Below are 14,470 nucleotides of genomic sequence, written 5' to 3'. Positions count from 1 at the left end.
TTGCTAGAAGTAATTTGGTACTAATGATGTGGCAAAGAGAAGCACGTGTCTTATGTAGACGCTTCTAGATTGAATCAAGGTGGGAAGACATGACTAGTATTAGCCCGAAATTATGTTCGCCTAATTTTTAAAACTCCGTAATGTATCGCTAGTTATTTGATTATCAGCCCGAAAGTACTGAGAGCCAGCTCTCATATTCCTCACAACCTTTGAATCACGCTAAGCATCAGAATATTCAAATAATTTGCCAGAGTCTTGGTAAATTAGTCATTGTAATTAGACTGGCGAGAACCATCCTTGTTAACAGGCGGCAGGTTGTAAAGAGCGATGAATTCCTCTTCTTGCGATTTTCCTGCCGGATCCAAGACAGGGCGCTCTGCGTGGCAGCAGACGCGCACAGCATGGCGACGGTGAGGAGCGAATCCATAAGAAGCAGAGTGGTTCTATCAACAATTAGGCGAAAGCTTAAGTGTACTGCGAAGGACATGATACTCACAGTGGTTCTATTGTCCCAAATCGCGACATCATTCTTGTTCCACTGGAATCGCGCGTGCATCTCTTGAGTTGTCGCAATAACTTCTGTGAGGTATCTGATGATAGCATCGCTTTCGGTCTTGGGAATTCCCACAATCTTTGTGACGAAGCCAGGATTGAAAAACAGACTGTTCCAGCCAGTGACAGGGTTTGTCCGGATGAGAGGATGTTCTGTGGTAACCGGATCTCTACGGACAGGTCGGCCAAGAGCATGCGAGTCCGAGGCCTGCATATCCGCCGAGTGTAGAGCAGTCAGGCCCTTGAGGTATGTTTGCATATGAGGCGATAGCGCATCATATGCAGCGTATTGAGATGTCCAGAGCGTATCACCACCACCTCCCCGTGGCGGGCCGGTCAAGACCTTGAGCGATGTGTATGAGGGAGGCTGGACTTCATATGTAACCTAATATATCTCATCAGTCCCACATTCGGTATCACAAGCAAGGGTAGCCCATACATCTGAGTGCCAAAGGAAGCTGGGTGTGAACATTGCTCGCTGGTCAGTGGAGTTGTCTCCAGTGTAGACGACGTGAACGTCCTCCAACCCCTCTCTTCTCGGGACCGACGTGGTCGCGTGCTGGAAGGCAATGGCATTAGCAAGAATGTACATCGTAAATAGATAGACCCTTCATACCTTGTGCAGCTTCCCGAAATGTCTACCCAGGTCACGCTGGGCATCGATATCCAAGTCATCCTGTCCTCGGAAGAAAACCACACCACGAACAGCTACCAAACGAGCCAAGTCATCCTTCTGCGCGTCATTCAGCTTCGCCAGATTCACTCCATGAACTTCAGTTCCGATTTTGGGGGTGTAGTCGAAGACGTCTGTTGCGTCTTGGAGTAGATGCCGGAACTTGGCGTCTCCGTAGATACCCCTATCCTCATACGGCGTTTCCTCTAACGGAAGCCAATGAAGATCAGGAAAAGTAGGGAGAAGGTCTTGGTACTGGTAGTTGTCATGCTTTTCCACGACAGTTCGGCCTGGCTGGTAACCAAATTTGTTGTCATCTGTGACTTCCTTCTTGATTACGGGAAGGCGGCCGACTGGGTGGGTTACCACGGGGTCCACGAGTGATGGCGCCATGGTTTATGCGGCAGAGATGACCGTGATGTACAAATGTGCTGGTGGAAACGATACTAACAAGAAGTGTTTGTATGGGGACTTGGTTGATACAGAGGCAGGTATTCGATGCAAGATGAGATTTTGGGTTTATATAGAAATAAATGCACACATAGAGGACGAAGAGGCCACATCCTCCACTCCATTATCAAGGGGAGAGATAACCGGACACAATCAGGCATTGCCCCAAATTCGGGACAGGCGGGAATTGCACCATCGCTGGAGAATATCACCCAAGCGGCTGATCAAGCAACTATGTATCCATGGGACACAGAACGGCGTTTCGGAGGAGCCTCCCCCCCAAACAATAGCGGGTCCGAGGATGGTGTCAGCGAAGATCGCGTCATTCGAAGGCAACAGTTGTGGAGACATTCTGTGACGCTTCGCGTCGGGTCAGATCTCCCGCTTATCTGGGAAGACCCGGAGGCGTCACACCGCTTCCTTGAGCTAAGTTGATCTGTCGCGAATCACATACGTATGTTGGGTTCTAGAATGCCACTAGATGGAACCGGATCAATATACCGTATTTGGGGGTGCGAGAGTGAGTATGGGGAAACACCCCACAGGAACATCATGTTGAGATAGTAGGAGGGAGTATGCCAGGCTGTCTTATGAACCACCCTTCAAGGGTGGCCATAACGAATACTTTATCATAAGCTTAGAAGATCTCAGCAGCAGCAGAAGAAGAAGACCTTCTTAGCGGGAATAAACGGACTCCCCTGCCTCAAGGGTCACCTCCTTGGGGTGGGAAGGTCAAGCTGGAAATCGGGGAAGGATGGGGTGTGACGTTAGCCGAAGGATTAGGTGCGATCACGCCAGTCTGCCGTCCTCTTGCGTCTTGCGCCGAACAGGCCGCTTGGCATTCTTCACCCTCACCGCCTTCTCCAATACCGACCCCTGGCGAGCCGCATCAATAATCTGTCATGGTAACTACAAAGTAGTTAGTTACGAAGTGTTGAGACTGAGTCACTGTGATGCTTGTTGACGCACTCCGTACAAATCAAATAACTCATTTTTCGGATCTTACATCAAGCATGTCATGCTTCTGTAATACTATTAAATATGACTCATTGGAGCCTTAAGTATGCGATTTGAAGCTAGCTTTCTATGGAGCCTATAATAGTATCCTCAATGGTCATGACCCAGGTGCCTTATATCCAGTTTAGCGACGCCTTTCTGCGCGGTCATAGGCAGGGTAGTCGAGGGGTCATTGTCACTAGCGGATAGCCGGATCAGATAACGTGGCAAGGAGCCGAAGTTGTAAAGTTTCGCATCATGTAGCGAGATTAGGTATGCTTCATCAAAGCTAAATCCATCCGTAATCTACATTGAAGACTATGTGATATCCATGCACAGACTTCCAGACATTCATGAAACAGAGGGCGGGCCCAGAACCACCTCTTGCACTTGCTCGGTAACTCCACCGAGACGGCTGGCCACGCCTAATATGCCAGCCTCAACATCGCCTAGAACGGTGGCAAGCTCGCTGACGATGGACTTCGGGGCTCCAGCGGCTGCTCCATCTCGACTACGTGATGTCACAAAGTCATGGATCTGTCGTTCCAAAGTCGCCTCAACTCCGTGAAGGTGGTCTTCAATCTCTTTCAAGTTCCGTGTGTAGCGTTCCAAGACCTCTCCCATCTCGTCCGAGCGCTGAGAGAAGTAGTCAACCAAGTTGACGGGTACTCCATTCACGGATGTGGCAGTGGACGGGTCGCTTTCAACATCGTCCGGGAGAGCTAGAGTGTTCTTGCGCGTAGATCTCAAGGCTTGTCCATCCGACATCTTCTGATCCTGAGACCACCATCCAGCCCCACCGGTAGATTGATACTGCAGTGGCAACTTCAAGGTATCAATCGCTCGGAATGCAACTTGAGCCTCAGCTGCGTCGCGAGACACAAGATTACGAAGCTGATCAATGTCACCTGCGTCATTCTCGAGTGCGTGCTGCATCGTCTCTAGTTTTCCTTGGACAAATTCAACATCATGTGGAATCGTCTCTCCCTGGCCCGCGATAGTGGGTATCATGTTCGCAACCTCGTTGCATATCTTGATCTGGTTGAGGACGAAGTTATCAAACTTTTCCAACTCCGATTTGATCTCATCTGCGCAGCTCTCGTATTTCGTTGTCGGAAGAATGTTGCTGATATCGACCTTGACCCCAGGGATGACCGTTGTCCCGGCCGCGGCCGCGGGTTGTGTCGTTGGTTGTGTTGTGGTATTCTGATTTCCAAACAAAGACAGAGTAGGCTTCTGTGATTGCTGCTGCTGCTGCTGCGCGCTGGTTTGGTTGGAGCCGCCACTGTGATAGTTGGCATGAGCCACGATTGATGTTGTGAGCAGGAAATTTACTTACAATAGGCCCCCTCCGGTAGTCGTAGAGCCCCCAAGTCCACCAAAAAGTGGCTTTGATTGCGTCTGATTTGCGGTGTTACCGCCCAGATTGCCGAATAGGCCCCCACCAGTGTTCCCGCTTTGTGTGTTGTTGGTCGTGGTGGTGGCTCCTGAGAAAAGACCACCTGTCTGTGGTTGCGAAGTTGTAGCAGTAGAGTTTCCAAACAGACCCCCGCCAGTTGAAGTAGTATTCGACTGCTGGCCGCCTAACCCCGGAAACAGACTCGAACCGGCAGGCTGAGATTGCTGTGTAGCGCCTCCTGCGTTTCCAAATAGGCCACCGGCTGGCTTTGACTGTGTGGCAGTATTTCCAAGATTACCGAATAACCCACCGGAGGTAGTAGTAGTCGCCGGTGTTGTTGTAGTGCTGGTCTGCGTATTGGTTCCAGAGCCACTAATAAGACAATATTGTTAGTTTTTTGAGGCTTCAATGAAGGCCAGGAATTCAAAGAAATGCGACGAAGCAATTGCGGTATGAGCACCTCATACAGGCGTGGACCATGGTGACACTATGATGCCACTAACAGATGCAACAGGAAAAGCCTTACAATAGAGAATTGGCAGAACCAGTGTTGATGGACAGGCCGGTTGATGTACCGGCAGGCTTTGTACCGAACATGATGGACGGTTTAGACGGGAGATAATAACGAGCGCTCGGATGTCGAGTGAGTTTTGATAGTGCTAACGCGACAAGAACCTTTGTTGCGCCCGTCAAGAGGGTCTTGTGCCAGCACAATGTCCACAGGAGCTGGATCGAGTTGCGACGTCGGAAAACAACAATCAAGACGATCCTCCCCGGCTAGTGTTGGATGGGGAAAGATTTGCCGGTCCGAGATTATTCAGCGTTATCGATAAGGACCAACTAACTAAACGCAGTATAACCAACACCAATCATTTAAGAAAGCATTTCAGATCGATTATCAGTTACGGCTTTTCAGATTTAGCTCATTGATGAAGAAAGCTAAGAGAATATTTATCAGCACCACAGTCGCATCATCCTACACTTTATTGCAGGTTGCTATTTCCCCTGATTCCCATTTGCAGGCACTGTAGAAGCTAATTCACATATGTAGACGTGATTACTTGGTTTTCTTCAATTGTCGCCTCATTGGCTCTATTTCACAATACCAAATTGACTGTGCCTCAAGCTACAATATACTTGAATCCAAGGCATTTGGCATTGAGAACAAAGGGCAGCGAATGTCAGTCCTTTGCTCCACCCACTGCTTCACAACGCCTCCAGCCATTCCAGTTTTTGTTTATTGTTCCAACTTGCTACTATATAAGAAGCCTCAGCCCCAAGAATGGTCGAAGAACAAGAGCCCATATGTGTCGCTTCTTCCCTTTCTAGTGGCGGCGAGCATAGTTCAGGGTTTGGCAGCCGTTCTCTGGAATCTCAAGGCTCCACTTCCTTACAGCCAAAGGAGGACCCCGATCTCAGCCAAAACCCTAATACACAATATTTCAAGGGCGCAGAATGGTAAGTCTCTAAATATCACTATCAGGGCTTGGCTGATCTTGGAATTCAGGTCGGCGGATGGAACCACTTTATTGACGGATTCCTCCGATCATCATATCAGAACTTGGATCTTGTCAGTAAATCCCACTCAGCTATTGTTAACATAGCCTGACCAAAACCTCTACAGACCACCCGATCTGCTAGAGAAAACGACCTACCCCAGCGGCATATCGCCATACTCAGTCTTGCCGTCAGCAGAACCGACATATGCGACTGCCATGTACCCTTTCTTCTCTCTTCAAGACCCGTCGACTACATTATTTCTCTCATCTGTTCGAGACCATCCAATCAGGTTGACATCTGCTCTTGCTCCAACCTCAGTGGCGACTTATTCTTTGGTAAACCCAATGACAGAAGCCTTTATAACGCCCCATTCAATCATTTATCCATCTGCGTTGGGAGGGAGCCAATTTCTCACTGGCTCTGACAGCCTAATTTGCCTCTTCGATGTCTCTCGACCCGGCAACGATGGCCCTGTTACTTCCATGCCCACAATACCAAGCAAACGAAAGCAGCTGGTGGGTGGGGGCGTGGGAATGAAAGGAATCATCTCTGCCATGGCCTTGGATCCCACCGGGGCTGGTATTTTAGCGGCTGGAACCTTTACCAGACATGTTGGGCTTTATGGCGCAAATGGAACAGGGGAGTCCTTGGGGACATTCAGCATATCAAAAACAGAAGCGCACCGTCATATTGGCGGCCGTGGAATCACGCAACTGCTGTGGAGCCCCTGCGGAAGGTACCTCTACGTTGCTGAACGGAAAAGTGATGGTGTCTTGGTATATGATATCCGAGTCACAGGACAATTGCTTGGATGGCTGCAAGGTCGCAAGGCTTTCACAAATCAACGGCTGAAAATCGATATGGTTCCCAGTGGAGATAACGGCTCTCATGAGATCTGGGCTGGCGGTACCGATGGATGCATGAGGGTGTGGCAGAACCCTACACATGTTAGTGGTGCTCAGGATCCCAAGTGGGAATGGAAGGTTCATAACGGTAAGTATGCTTCCCGATGAAAGACAAGGATACCCAAGCTAATATAGAATTATAGATACTGTGAGTAGTACTGTACTGCATCCAATGGGCAATATAGTAGCTACAACCTCAGGTCAACGGCACTTCGAGAAAGACATCGACAATACCAGCCCACCACCAGTACCTAATATTGACAACAGCTTGAAGGTGTGGTATATGCCATTCCTAAACGCGAACAGCAATGACGACTGAAAAGGGCTTGTCGGAGGTCATGCAGTGGTTCATGTTGTCTCTGCGCACCCCGAAGGTTTGATTTCTCCAGATGACTGACGCATCCCTTATCCGTCAACCCTGCAAAGCCCTGTGCTGGGGACCATGAACATTAAGAACGCGATATATGGGTGCTTGAAGCGATCAGGGGCTAGTGTCTCTAGGCCGGGTTCCTGCAGCAGCAGCATCAGCAGCGAATAATAGGCCATGCCGCTATTAAATGCTTGCATCTGTGCCGGCCGAGGACATACTCGAAAGGTCACTCTGGAAAAGAATAGGTGACCAAGGGACTTTGGGTTACTGGTGCCAGAGACTAAGACAGCCCAGAGATCTTCTTTGAAATTTGGATTTTCCAACAGGATGTTAGAAAGTCACAAATTCACGCTGTTTCATCTCCACTTTGTGAATGCGTGAATTCAGGCAACCCCTCCACCAACGTGAACGTGAATCTGTGAACCGGGATCTGTGAACGTGAATCCTGTGAACCCAGCCACGCCTACCAATATGTCTACTAAACACAGATAGAATCAATTTGAGCCTTCAACCAGTTTATTTTCCCAAATTCAGTGTTCTTGTTGCCTGGAGATGGGGTGGCTTGGTCTGGATTCCACTTTTCGGCCTTTACTATGGATTCTTTTTACAGCCCAGTGGATCCTGATTCCCTACTCAAAGGCAAGTGTGTTAATGTGTTTGTGATTCCATTCACAGGTAGTGAATAGCATGCAAAATTCACAAAATGCCTGAGTTTCCACACAGTACTTAACTTCTCTCCCCTTCCCTCCTCTCTTCTTTCCATATTCCTCGTGTCTACAAATCCTCATTCCTCAGAGTACAGAGCTTCTTGTGATCAATCAAACATCTTGCTTCACAGGCATATTGTAGCCCTAAGGACGTTGGATTTGCTTATTCCATCTACATCAACACTTTGGTCAAGTTGTCCTTGTTTATTCCTGCTTCTGGAACTTTCAAAAACGCGTTCAGGAACGAGTCTTCGGATATCTCGTCCAGCAAAGGACCAGTGTTGGTCATTTTTCGAAATGGCTAACTTTTCTCCTACAGGAGCACTGGTGAACGATGTGTCCTTCACTGACGAGGGAGAATTCGCGGCACTCTTTGAAGGTTGTATGTGGGCAAAGAACGGGTAAGTATCCGTTCGCTTGTTTCTGTCCTTTAGTGTCAACAGCACCTAACTTTATATACTAGTTGTAACTACGTTACAGCACCAGAAGGGCATACTAACAATGCTCAAACCTTTTCAATTCAAGACCTCCCAAGCACCTTCATGGCGCAGGACGCTGGTGTTTTTGGAGATCTTCCTGATCCGTTCACTACGGGAGAGGATATAGATCTGTCGGTATTGCCTCCGTTGGATTCAGAGCACAGTCATTCTGCAATCATCGACAACGAAGTATCGCCTGAAATGGGGGATAACCAAACCAACCCCAATGAGGATATTGGTAATTTTGATCAGACTGCGGCTGCCCAGAACATGAATCCCGGTACTACTGGGCAGTCCACTGCTACGGGTATACCTCAGCCCGGAACCATGTCTGGAGACCTGAACCCTAACACTACTGACCAATCCGCCGCTACGGCTTTGATGCATTCTGGGTCTGTGCCTGTAAACCAACATATGGGAAATTTGGCGCCTCCAGATGCCCGTGTAATTGCTTCTACTTACTTCACTGGTGGGATTGGCCCTATCATGGGTCCTATAAACGGTGTTCAGCAAACCACCTTAAAGCAAACACGCGAATCACTACCGAGCGGTTACTCTACCCTCCCTTGTTATGCTCTTGGGGCTGGTGTTGCTGTCAATAACTCGGGCGTCTCATTTACTGAGGCCGACAATGAAGACTTCTTTAATCGTGGAAACAATTACGCGAACAACGCTCCCAGCAACCTCGTGGGAAATGCCCCGGGCAACCATGTGGATAACGTCTCAAGAAGCTCATACAACGCCACCCCCACTGACCAGGCCGCAAGCATGCTCGGCAATGTAACCGGAGTACAGGATGTCTCTTCAAACGCTTCTCAAAAGAGTACTCCACCTTCGCAGCCAGTCTATGCTGCTGGTGGGCCCCAGGGAACTACTATGCCAGCAAACCAAGTGGATAGAAACCGTTCTAGTTCTGGTTCTTCCGGCAATTCTGGTACGTCCCAGAAATGCAAAGCATCTTCGCCTGCCGATCAGATCACCGGCAACCCTGGAAGCCAGTTCACGGGACATCAGAACACCGGAAGCCAGCTCACCGGACATCAAATGGCTGGAGATCAGTTCGCGGGAAACCAAATGACTGATCTTCAATTTACCGGGAACCAGATGACTGAACATCAGTTCGCCGGAAGCCAGATGAACGAGCATCAGTTCGTCGGAAGCCAGATGACTGGACATCAGAGCATCGGAAATCAGATCACTGGATTTACACCCCAGCAAGGGACTCAAGTGTATCAGGGTACCTTCCCTTCTCAACAGGTTGCTTGCCAGAACAGTACCCTGGTGCAATCTTCGCCGGAGTCTGGATCTGGACCAATGCACTCCAGTCCACCTGAATACCTCCCTGGCAAACTTGGGCAAGTTGAGGAATTCAACCAAGGCATATCATCTGGAAGCAATTCTGTGCAGCAGAACAGCCCCTCTGATGGTCATTATGCGCCCCCCAGTCAAGGCGAAGCCACCTTCCCAATGGATATTTCCGGCCAGCCGGTCATGACCGCCCAGGCCACTGTTCATAACCCACAGCCAAGCCCCATTTCACTGATGGACCAGCTGATGAACCCGGAAGCTTATAATATGGACTGCGGTACGCTGTACTCTTCAGTCGAGGAAGCCAGGGCAGCACGCCCGGTGCAGGATGGCGTTCGAGAAGACACTACCCTGCCCACCAACGATTTGCAGAAACAAGCAATTGTTAGGGCCCTCACCAAGGCGATGCTCAGTTTCAGGAACGCCGAGGATAACCCTGGCATGATTAAGCCTTTCAAAGAGGGAAAGTATAGCGCCGAGAGAGTCGAGTGTGTGTGCTGGGAGATACTGGTAAGTCGTGAACCCAGGCGATACTGTTGTGTAGTGGATTAACGTTGCATTTAGGACTGTGTTATCACCAGGCAAATCTCGGGCTCGTTGTTGGCAGCTCATGGATTGAAGAGAAAGATCACGAGCGATTTGCTGACGTTCGCTGAACGCATGACTAAAGTTCTAGATTGTCTCGAAACCCAAAAAACAATCTGCAAGCATCTATTAGATGCCCCATACATGCATCAATTTGTTGATGATCCGCAGGCTGCTCAAAAGCGTGTCATTGCCAATAAGACTTTGAACAAGCGCAAAGGTGAAGTGATGAACGCGGGCAAGCAAGTTCTCGGAGCCAGAAAGGCAGCTGAGTCTACCACCATCAACCAGCCGGTTAGGGTTGCAGCGGCTACAATGTCCACAGCGTCTGCTATGCCTACCATGGCTACCGTGCCTCCAGTAAACAACGCCGGTGCTGCAATGACCCCAAATAACACCCCGGGCAACATTGCAACGACCGGAAGAAACCCTCAACCTGCCACTCCATCCAACGCGACCCAGCAGATGAACGTTATGGCCCCTACCAACAAAGTTAGATACCAAATGGCGATGAGCGCAGGAACCCCTACACCTGTTCCACAAGTCAGACCAGGCCCACAGGGATACCAGTCTGTACCTTTGAACAGAGTTGCCGCTGCTCAAGCCTATAGCAACCGTATGATGGGCCCAACCTCTCATCCAAGACAAAATGCCGGGTCCGTCACAATGCCTCCAACCGCTCAGGCGTCTCCTCATCCGTACGACCCAGAAGTAACAATCAAAACCCTGTTGGGACGAAACTTGATGGTCAATTACAACCAACTCGCCTCGCAATCTCATCCATACTCACAGATGGGATACCCACAACAGATGGGAAATCCGGTCCAAATGGGACACCAACCTCAGATGGGCCATCGAACTCAGATGGGACATCAGGCACAGATGCAAGGTCCTGTATCAGGTACACGTAAGCGCAGAAGGGAAGAAACGGACGTCGAGGACGATTCTCCTTCGGCCAAGCGGCAGCATTAATTGCACCCCAAACTTAACAACTCTTGTCGAAAAGATCATCGAACAGGCTCATATGATAGAAAAGGGACTCGACGACACCAGTTGCTTGTCAATACACTACTCAACGAACCTTTGAACATAATAACAGATTCTACATAAGACAGCAACGCGAAAGAACTTGGTGCTCGTTATGATACAACCCTCAAACCACCTTGAACACAACACATAATATCTACACGCAGAGAGCATGCGACAGCACAAGTTGCTTGCCAATAATCTAATTTACGAATGCTTACGACGATAACAGGCTTTTACGACAGAAAGGAATGGACAACAGGACTTACGTCTTACGAATACATCTCTCATCTCGATTTACAAGAACCATACACCTACCCATAATACAGTCAAGACCAACACACCATCTACTACATCTAATTTGGTCTACGAATCTTACGAGCTACGAAATCTACAGAGGTTTTTGGCAGTTGTAGTTGTTTTGTGATACCCCAGTCGATGATACTCAACTCCGACTCACTTTCTGGCGTTGCCATTGGAATACCACCCATCTTCTTTCTTCCTTTCTCTCATGACTGGAATACTTTCGCATTGGCTCTACACTCAGGATCATCTACTGCATTGTCTCGAAAGACCACATTCAGAAGATGCGCCCTTTGGAAAATTGAGGCTAATGTGTACGACAATCTGGTCGTCACTTTTGATTAAATCGGTGCTGAGCTGGTCTCATGCACTGTTTTTGCTTCAATTTACTTCAACATTTGTTTCTTCTTCGCTTTCCTTCAGGTACATGCCTTTCTCCTGTTTTTGTAAGAGTTCTGGTGCTTAATGTTTCCTTTTTGTTTTCTTTCATTTTTCTAATATGGTGGATTTCGCGGGAAATTGATTTTATTTGTTGCTTATGGGATTTGATTTTCTGCTTTTGTTGTTTTCCAGTTACGTTTTTGATTTTATTTGATTTTCTGCTGCAGTTGTGTTCTTACACACTTGACTTTAGTTGGATTTTCTGCTTCTGAGATTTGTTTTTTCTTTTGCTTCTGCGTTATCCTTCGGGGTACATTGTCTTTCCTATTTTCTCACGGGTATCAAATCTTCGCCTGACGTGGCTGTACATTTATAGATTGCCAGAAACTTCATGTCTATAATAGCCCGGTAGACAAGAAATGAAATCACGCAGGTTTAATTCCATAACGTTCATATGGGAAATTCTCCAAAGAAGGCAACAACTCTCCCCACCCATCACCAATCTCACCGGGCTTACCGGCACTTTTCAACCGACCGGCGACCAGTTCATCGGCCTCACGCTCCGGCTCGGTCTTCTCTTCTTCCTTATGTTCCCCAGTAAGCCCAGCCAGCACCTCTTCCTCACGCCCCTTATACGACTCCAACAATCCGGGATGCGGGACCCAAACAACCCGCATACCGGCCCTCCGACCGGCCTCAACGCCAGGCACCGCGTCCTCAAAGACCAAACACTCCTCAGGCTTGATCTCGGTCTCTCCCTTTTCGCGCAGGCTCGAGTTGATGGTTTCTAGCGCGAGCAGATAGATATCGGGAAGCGGCTTACCCCGTCCCTTGCCAATGCGGGGATCGTCGCCCAGGACCTGTTGGGATTTGGGGAATGCGGAAAACAACTCGCCCAGATGGCTGGCCTTCAGCTTGAAGTTCCGGCTGTGGGAAGACGTGGCCAGAGCAAGGTGCACAGGCTGGTCGGTGGTTTGGGTGGAAACAAGCTTGGCGAGGAGGTCCCTGACGCCCGGAAGGGGCTGGGATTGAGGGAAGAATTTCTCCTGAAGGGCGGATTGCTTCGCGGCGTATTCTTCGGGAGAGATGGGGAGCTGGGCCCATTGGTGGAAGATACGGCTGGCCTGGAATGGACAGTCAGAGGAATGATTATAGGAGATGGGAAGGAGGGTAGAGCATATGGGATGAACTGCAGTGGGGAACTCATGAGATAGGAAAGGGAGTGTACTTACATCTGGTTGAGGACGACCCTGCAATTGAGCCTTGATAGACCACGGCAGCAAAGGCTTTCCATATTCCTGAAGAATGGCATTGGTGATATCCGTGTATTTGTCCTCGGAGTCGATGAGCAGGCCATCCATGTCGAAGAGACATGCCCGCACGCGGGGTAGACTGGGCATCAATCAGCTAATTGCGAGCTATTTGAGCGGGGATTAAAGTCATACTTTTGAGCTGAGCTAGGCATATTGCAGGTAGTCTCCTCGGATATCTAGATGCGAGGATAATGCGTTCAGCGTTGATGGTAAACAGCAAATATGCACCTTGACCGTTAACGATGAATGAGTATCGGAGATCGGCAGAGAGGGGAAATTAATGCCTAAGGCAGGGAGGGGCAGCGGCATCTCCGACTCCGACTCGCCGACTCCGCGGAGCTGCAAGTAGCTTCTGGAACCACCAGAGCAGAGCAAACCACCAGTGGAATACACGGACTTGGTGAGCCTACAAACAATCAGGACAGATATGACAAACGATCCGAAGCAAAAAGCCAACAATGCGGCTAACAGTGACGGCGAAGAAGAAGAGGACGTGTTTCACGATGCGCGCTTCCCAGCTGAAGAAGAAACGGTGAGCATAATTACTTCCTGCCCCTCACTACCAGCAGGATACTGATATGGATGCGAAAACCAGCGACTCTTAGAAGAATCCCATACCATCAAAGCCGAAGCCAATAAACTATTTACCGCAGCGTGTTATGACCAAGCTATCTCGTGCTACGACCGCGCCCTCGCCTCATGCCCCAACTACCTCGACTACGAAGTCGCCGTTCTGCGAAGCAACATGGCCGCATGTTATCTGAAACTTGAAGACTGGAAAGCGTCTGTCGACTCAGCGACAGCATGCATCGATCGCTTGGATAAGGTGGTTCCTCCTGCGACAGGGGCAGCAGATGCGGACGGTGTCAAGGGAAAGCAGCCGCAAGAATCGAGTGGCGAAGACGCCGTCGTCGAGATAACGGGTGACGATGATGAGGCCGAGGAAGAGCTGAAGCGGTTACAAAAGCAGGATGAGAGGAAACGGGATGTGCTGCGTATTCGCGCAAAGGCGCTCATGCGACGGGCGCGGGCGAAAATGCAGCTCGGTGGCTGGGGGAACCTGCAAGGGGCGGAAGAGGATTATAAGGAGTTGGCTGCCATGGATAATTTACCACCAGACGATAAGCGTATTGTGCAGAAGGCTCTTCGGGAGTTGCCTGCGAAGATTGGTCAAGCGAGGGAGAAGGAGATGGGGGAGATGATGGGGAAACTCAAGGATGTAAGTCGATGTCCTACAAAGTTATCTAGCGACGTGCTAACAGAATATAGCTGGGTAATGGATTCCTGAAGCCGTTCGGGCTGTCCACAGATAACTTCAACTTTGTGCAGGATCCGAAGACGGGTGGATATAGCATGAACTTCCAGTCTTGAACTTCCAGTTGGTTGATATGCTGATAGATTGGCTTGTTATGGTGCATCGCGGAGTCTGGATTTTTGATAGTTGAGCGTCATATAAATTAGTCGTAATCTCACGCCAGACATGGAATTTCTTGGTAGACGATATCTACAAGTCATTGACAGGA

At 49.3% G+C, this 14,470-nt stretch overlaps 7 protein-coding genes across 7 annotated transcripts; 4 read left to right on the top strand and 3 right to left on the bottom strand.

The window, feature by feature from the left end:
- Positions 1–107: 107 nt before the first annotated feature.
- BO85DRAFT_307898 (TauD/TfdA dioxygenase family protein) lies at positions 108–1,758 on the bottom strand. Its single transcript, XM_025655402.1, has 4 exons — positions 1,169–1,758; positions 992–1,111; positions 497–937; positions 108–443 (listed from the first exon to the last, which is right to left on the bottom strand). Exons 1-4 carry the CDS (start codon positions 1,616–1,618, stop codon positions 264–266), a joined length of 1,191 nt encoding a protein of 396 aa, XP_025515592.1. The 5' UTR covers positions 1,619–1,758; the 3' UTR covers positions 108–263.
- Positions 1,759–2,706: 948 nt separating this feature from the next.
- On the bottom strand, positions 2,707–4,807 carry BO85DRAFT_520379 (nucleoporin FG repeat-containing protein). Its single transcript, XM_025665131.1, has 3 exons — positions 4,597–4,807; positions 4,011–4,442; positions 2,707–3,956 (listed from the first exon to the last, which is right to left on the bottom strand). The coding sequence occupies exons 1-3, from the start codon at positions 4,665–4,667 to the stop codon at positions 3,023–3,025; spliced, it is 1,437 nt and encodes a 478-aa protein (XP_025515591.1). The 5' UTR covers positions 4,668–4,807; the 3' UTR covers positions 2,707–3,022.
- Positions 4,808–4,951: 144 nt separating this feature from the next.
- BO85DRAFT_307879 (uncharacterized protein) lies at positions 4,952–6,837 on the top strand. The gene is made up of 5 exons (XM_025655401.1): positions 4,952–5,062; positions 5,122–5,528; positions 5,578–5,640; positions 5,695–6,563; positions 6,619–6,837. Exons 2-5 carry the CDS (start codon positions 5,353–5,355, stop codon positions 6,792–6,794), a joined length of 1,284 nt encoding a protein of 427 aa, XP_025515590.1. The 5' UTR covers positions 4,952–5,062; positions 5,122–5,352; the 3' UTR covers positions 6,795–6,837.
- A 1,012-nt stretch (positions 6,838–7,849) lies between these two features.
- Positions 7,850–10,896, top strand: BO85DRAFT_514457 (uncharacterized protein; the record flags this gene model as incomplete). The annotated part of the gene is made up of 3 exons (XM_025664759.1): positions 7,850–7,953; positions 8,016–9,849; positions 9,904–10,896. 3 exons carry the CDS (start codon positions 7,850–7,852, stop codon positions 10,894–10,896), a joined length of 2,931 nt encoding a protein of 976 aa, XP_025515589.1.
- A 548-nt stretch (positions 10,897–11,444) lies between these two features.
- On the top strand, positions 11,445–11,983 carry BO85DRAFT_307849 (uncharacterized protein). The gene has a single exon (XM_025655400.1). The coding sequence runs from the start codon at positions 11,619–11,621 to the stop codon at positions 11,904–11,906; it is 288 nt and encodes a 95-aa protein (XP_025515588.1). The 5' UTR covers positions 11,445–11,618; the 3' UTR covers positions 11,907–11,983.
- BO85DRAFT_469020 (haloacid dehalogenase superfamily protein) lies at positions 11,869–13,181 on the bottom strand. The gene is made up of 3 exons (XM_025662307.1): positions 13,080–13,181; positions 12,867–13,026; positions 11,869–12,758 (listed from the first exon to the last, which is right to left on the bottom strand). Exons 1-3 carry the CDS (start codon positions 13,097–13,099, stop codon positions 12,060–12,062), a joined length of 879 nt encoding a protein of 292 aa, XP_025515587.1. The 5' UTR covers positions 13,100–13,181; the 3' UTR covers positions 11,869–12,059.
- Positions 13,182–13,300: 119 nt separating this feature from the next.
- On the top strand, positions 13,301–14,450 carry BO85DRAFT_449635 (tetratricopeptide repeat protein 1). Its single transcript, XM_025660200.1, has 3 exons — positions 13,301–13,479; positions 13,543–14,166; positions 14,217–14,450. Exons 1-3 carry the CDS (start codon positions 13,375–13,377, stop codon positions 14,316–14,318), a joined length of 831 nt encoding a protein of 276 aa, XP_025515586.1. The 5' UTR covers positions 13,301–13,374; the 3' UTR covers positions 14,319–14,450.
- Positions 14,451–14,470: the final 20 nt, after the last annotated feature.

This window comes from Aspergillus piperis (assembly GCF_003184755.1).
Source record: "Aspergillus piperis CBS 112811 unplaced genomic scaffold BO85scaffold_9, whole genome shotgun sequence".
Taxonomy (NCBI): Eukaryota; Fungi; Ascomycota; class Eurotiomycetes; order Eurotiales; family Aspergillaceae; genus Aspergillus; species Aspergillus piperis.
The sequence above is the reverse complement of the archived record's forward strand: the minus strand, read 5'-3'. Positions and strand labels throughout refer to the sequence as shown.

Excerpts from the sequence above, each read along its gene's own strand:
- BO85DRAFT_307898 (XM_025655402.1), bottom strand. The coding sequence starts at position 1,618 with ATGGCGCCATCACTCGTGGACCCCGTGGTAACCCACCCAGTCGGCCGC. Across the intron at positions 1,112-1,168 it reads ATTTCGGGAAGCTGCACAAG|CACGCGACCACGTCGGTCCC; the intron begins GTATGAAGGGTC and ends ATTGCCTTCCAG. Across the intron at positions 444-496 it reads TTTGGGACAATAGAACCACT|AACCACTCTGCTTCTTATGG; the intron begins GTGAGTATCATG and ends AATTGTTGATAG.
- BO85DRAFT_520379 (XM_025665131.1), bottom strand. The coding sequence starts at position 4,667 with ATGTTCGGTACAAAGCCTGCCGGTACATCAACCGGCCTGTCCATCAAC. Across the intron at positions 4,443-4,596 it reads GGTTCTGCCAATTCTCTATT|TGGCTCTGGAACCAATACGC; the intron begins GTAAGGCTTTTC and ends TTGTCTTATTAG. Across the intron at positions 3,957-4,010 it reads ACTACCGGAGGGGGCCTATT|TGGCGGCTCCAACCAAACCA; the intron begins GTAAGTAAATTT and ends CAACTATCACAG.
- BO85DRAFT_307879 (XM_025655401.1), top strand. The coding sequence starts at position 5,353 with ATGGTCGAAGAACAAGAGCCCATATGTGTCGCTTCTTCCCTTTCTAGT. Across the intron at positions 5,529-5,577 it reads TATTTCAAGGGCGCAGAATG|GTCGGCGGATGGAACCACTT; the intron begins GTAAGTCTCTAA and ends CTTGGAATTCAG. Across the intron at positions 6,564-6,618 it reads GGAATGGAAGGTTCATAACG|ATACTGTGAGTAGTACTGTA; the intron begins GTAAGTATGCTT and ends ATAGAATTATAG.
- BO85DRAFT_307849 (XM_025655400.1), top strand. The coding sequence starts at position 11,619 with ATGCACTGTTTTTGCTTCAATTTACTTCAACATTTGTTTCTTCTTCGC.
- BO85DRAFT_469020 (XM_025662307.1), bottom strand. The coding sequence starts at position 13,099 with ATGCCTAGCTCAGCTCAAAA. Across the intron at positions 13,027-13,079 it reads ATGCCTAGCTCAGCTCAAAA|TCTACCCCGCGTGCGGGCAT; the intron begins GTATGACTTTAA and ends ATTGATGCCCAG. Across the intron at positions 12,759-12,866 it reads AGGGTCGTCCTCAACCAGAT|GCCAGCCGTATCTTCCACCA; the intron begins GTAAGTACACTC and ends TGTCCATTCCAG.
- BO85DRAFT_449635 (XM_025660200.1), top strand. The coding sequence starts at position 13,375 with ATGACAAACGATCCGAAGCAAAAAGCCAACAATGCGGCTAACAGTGAC. Across the intron at positions 13,480-13,542 it reads TCCCAGCTGAAGAAGAAACG|CGACTCTTAGAAGAATCCCA; the intron begins GTGAGCATAATT and ends TGCGAAAACCAG. Across the intron at positions 14,167-14,216 it reads TGATGGGGAAACTCAAGGAT|CTGGGTAATGGATTCCTGAA; the intron begins GTAAGTCGATGT and ends AACAGAATATAG.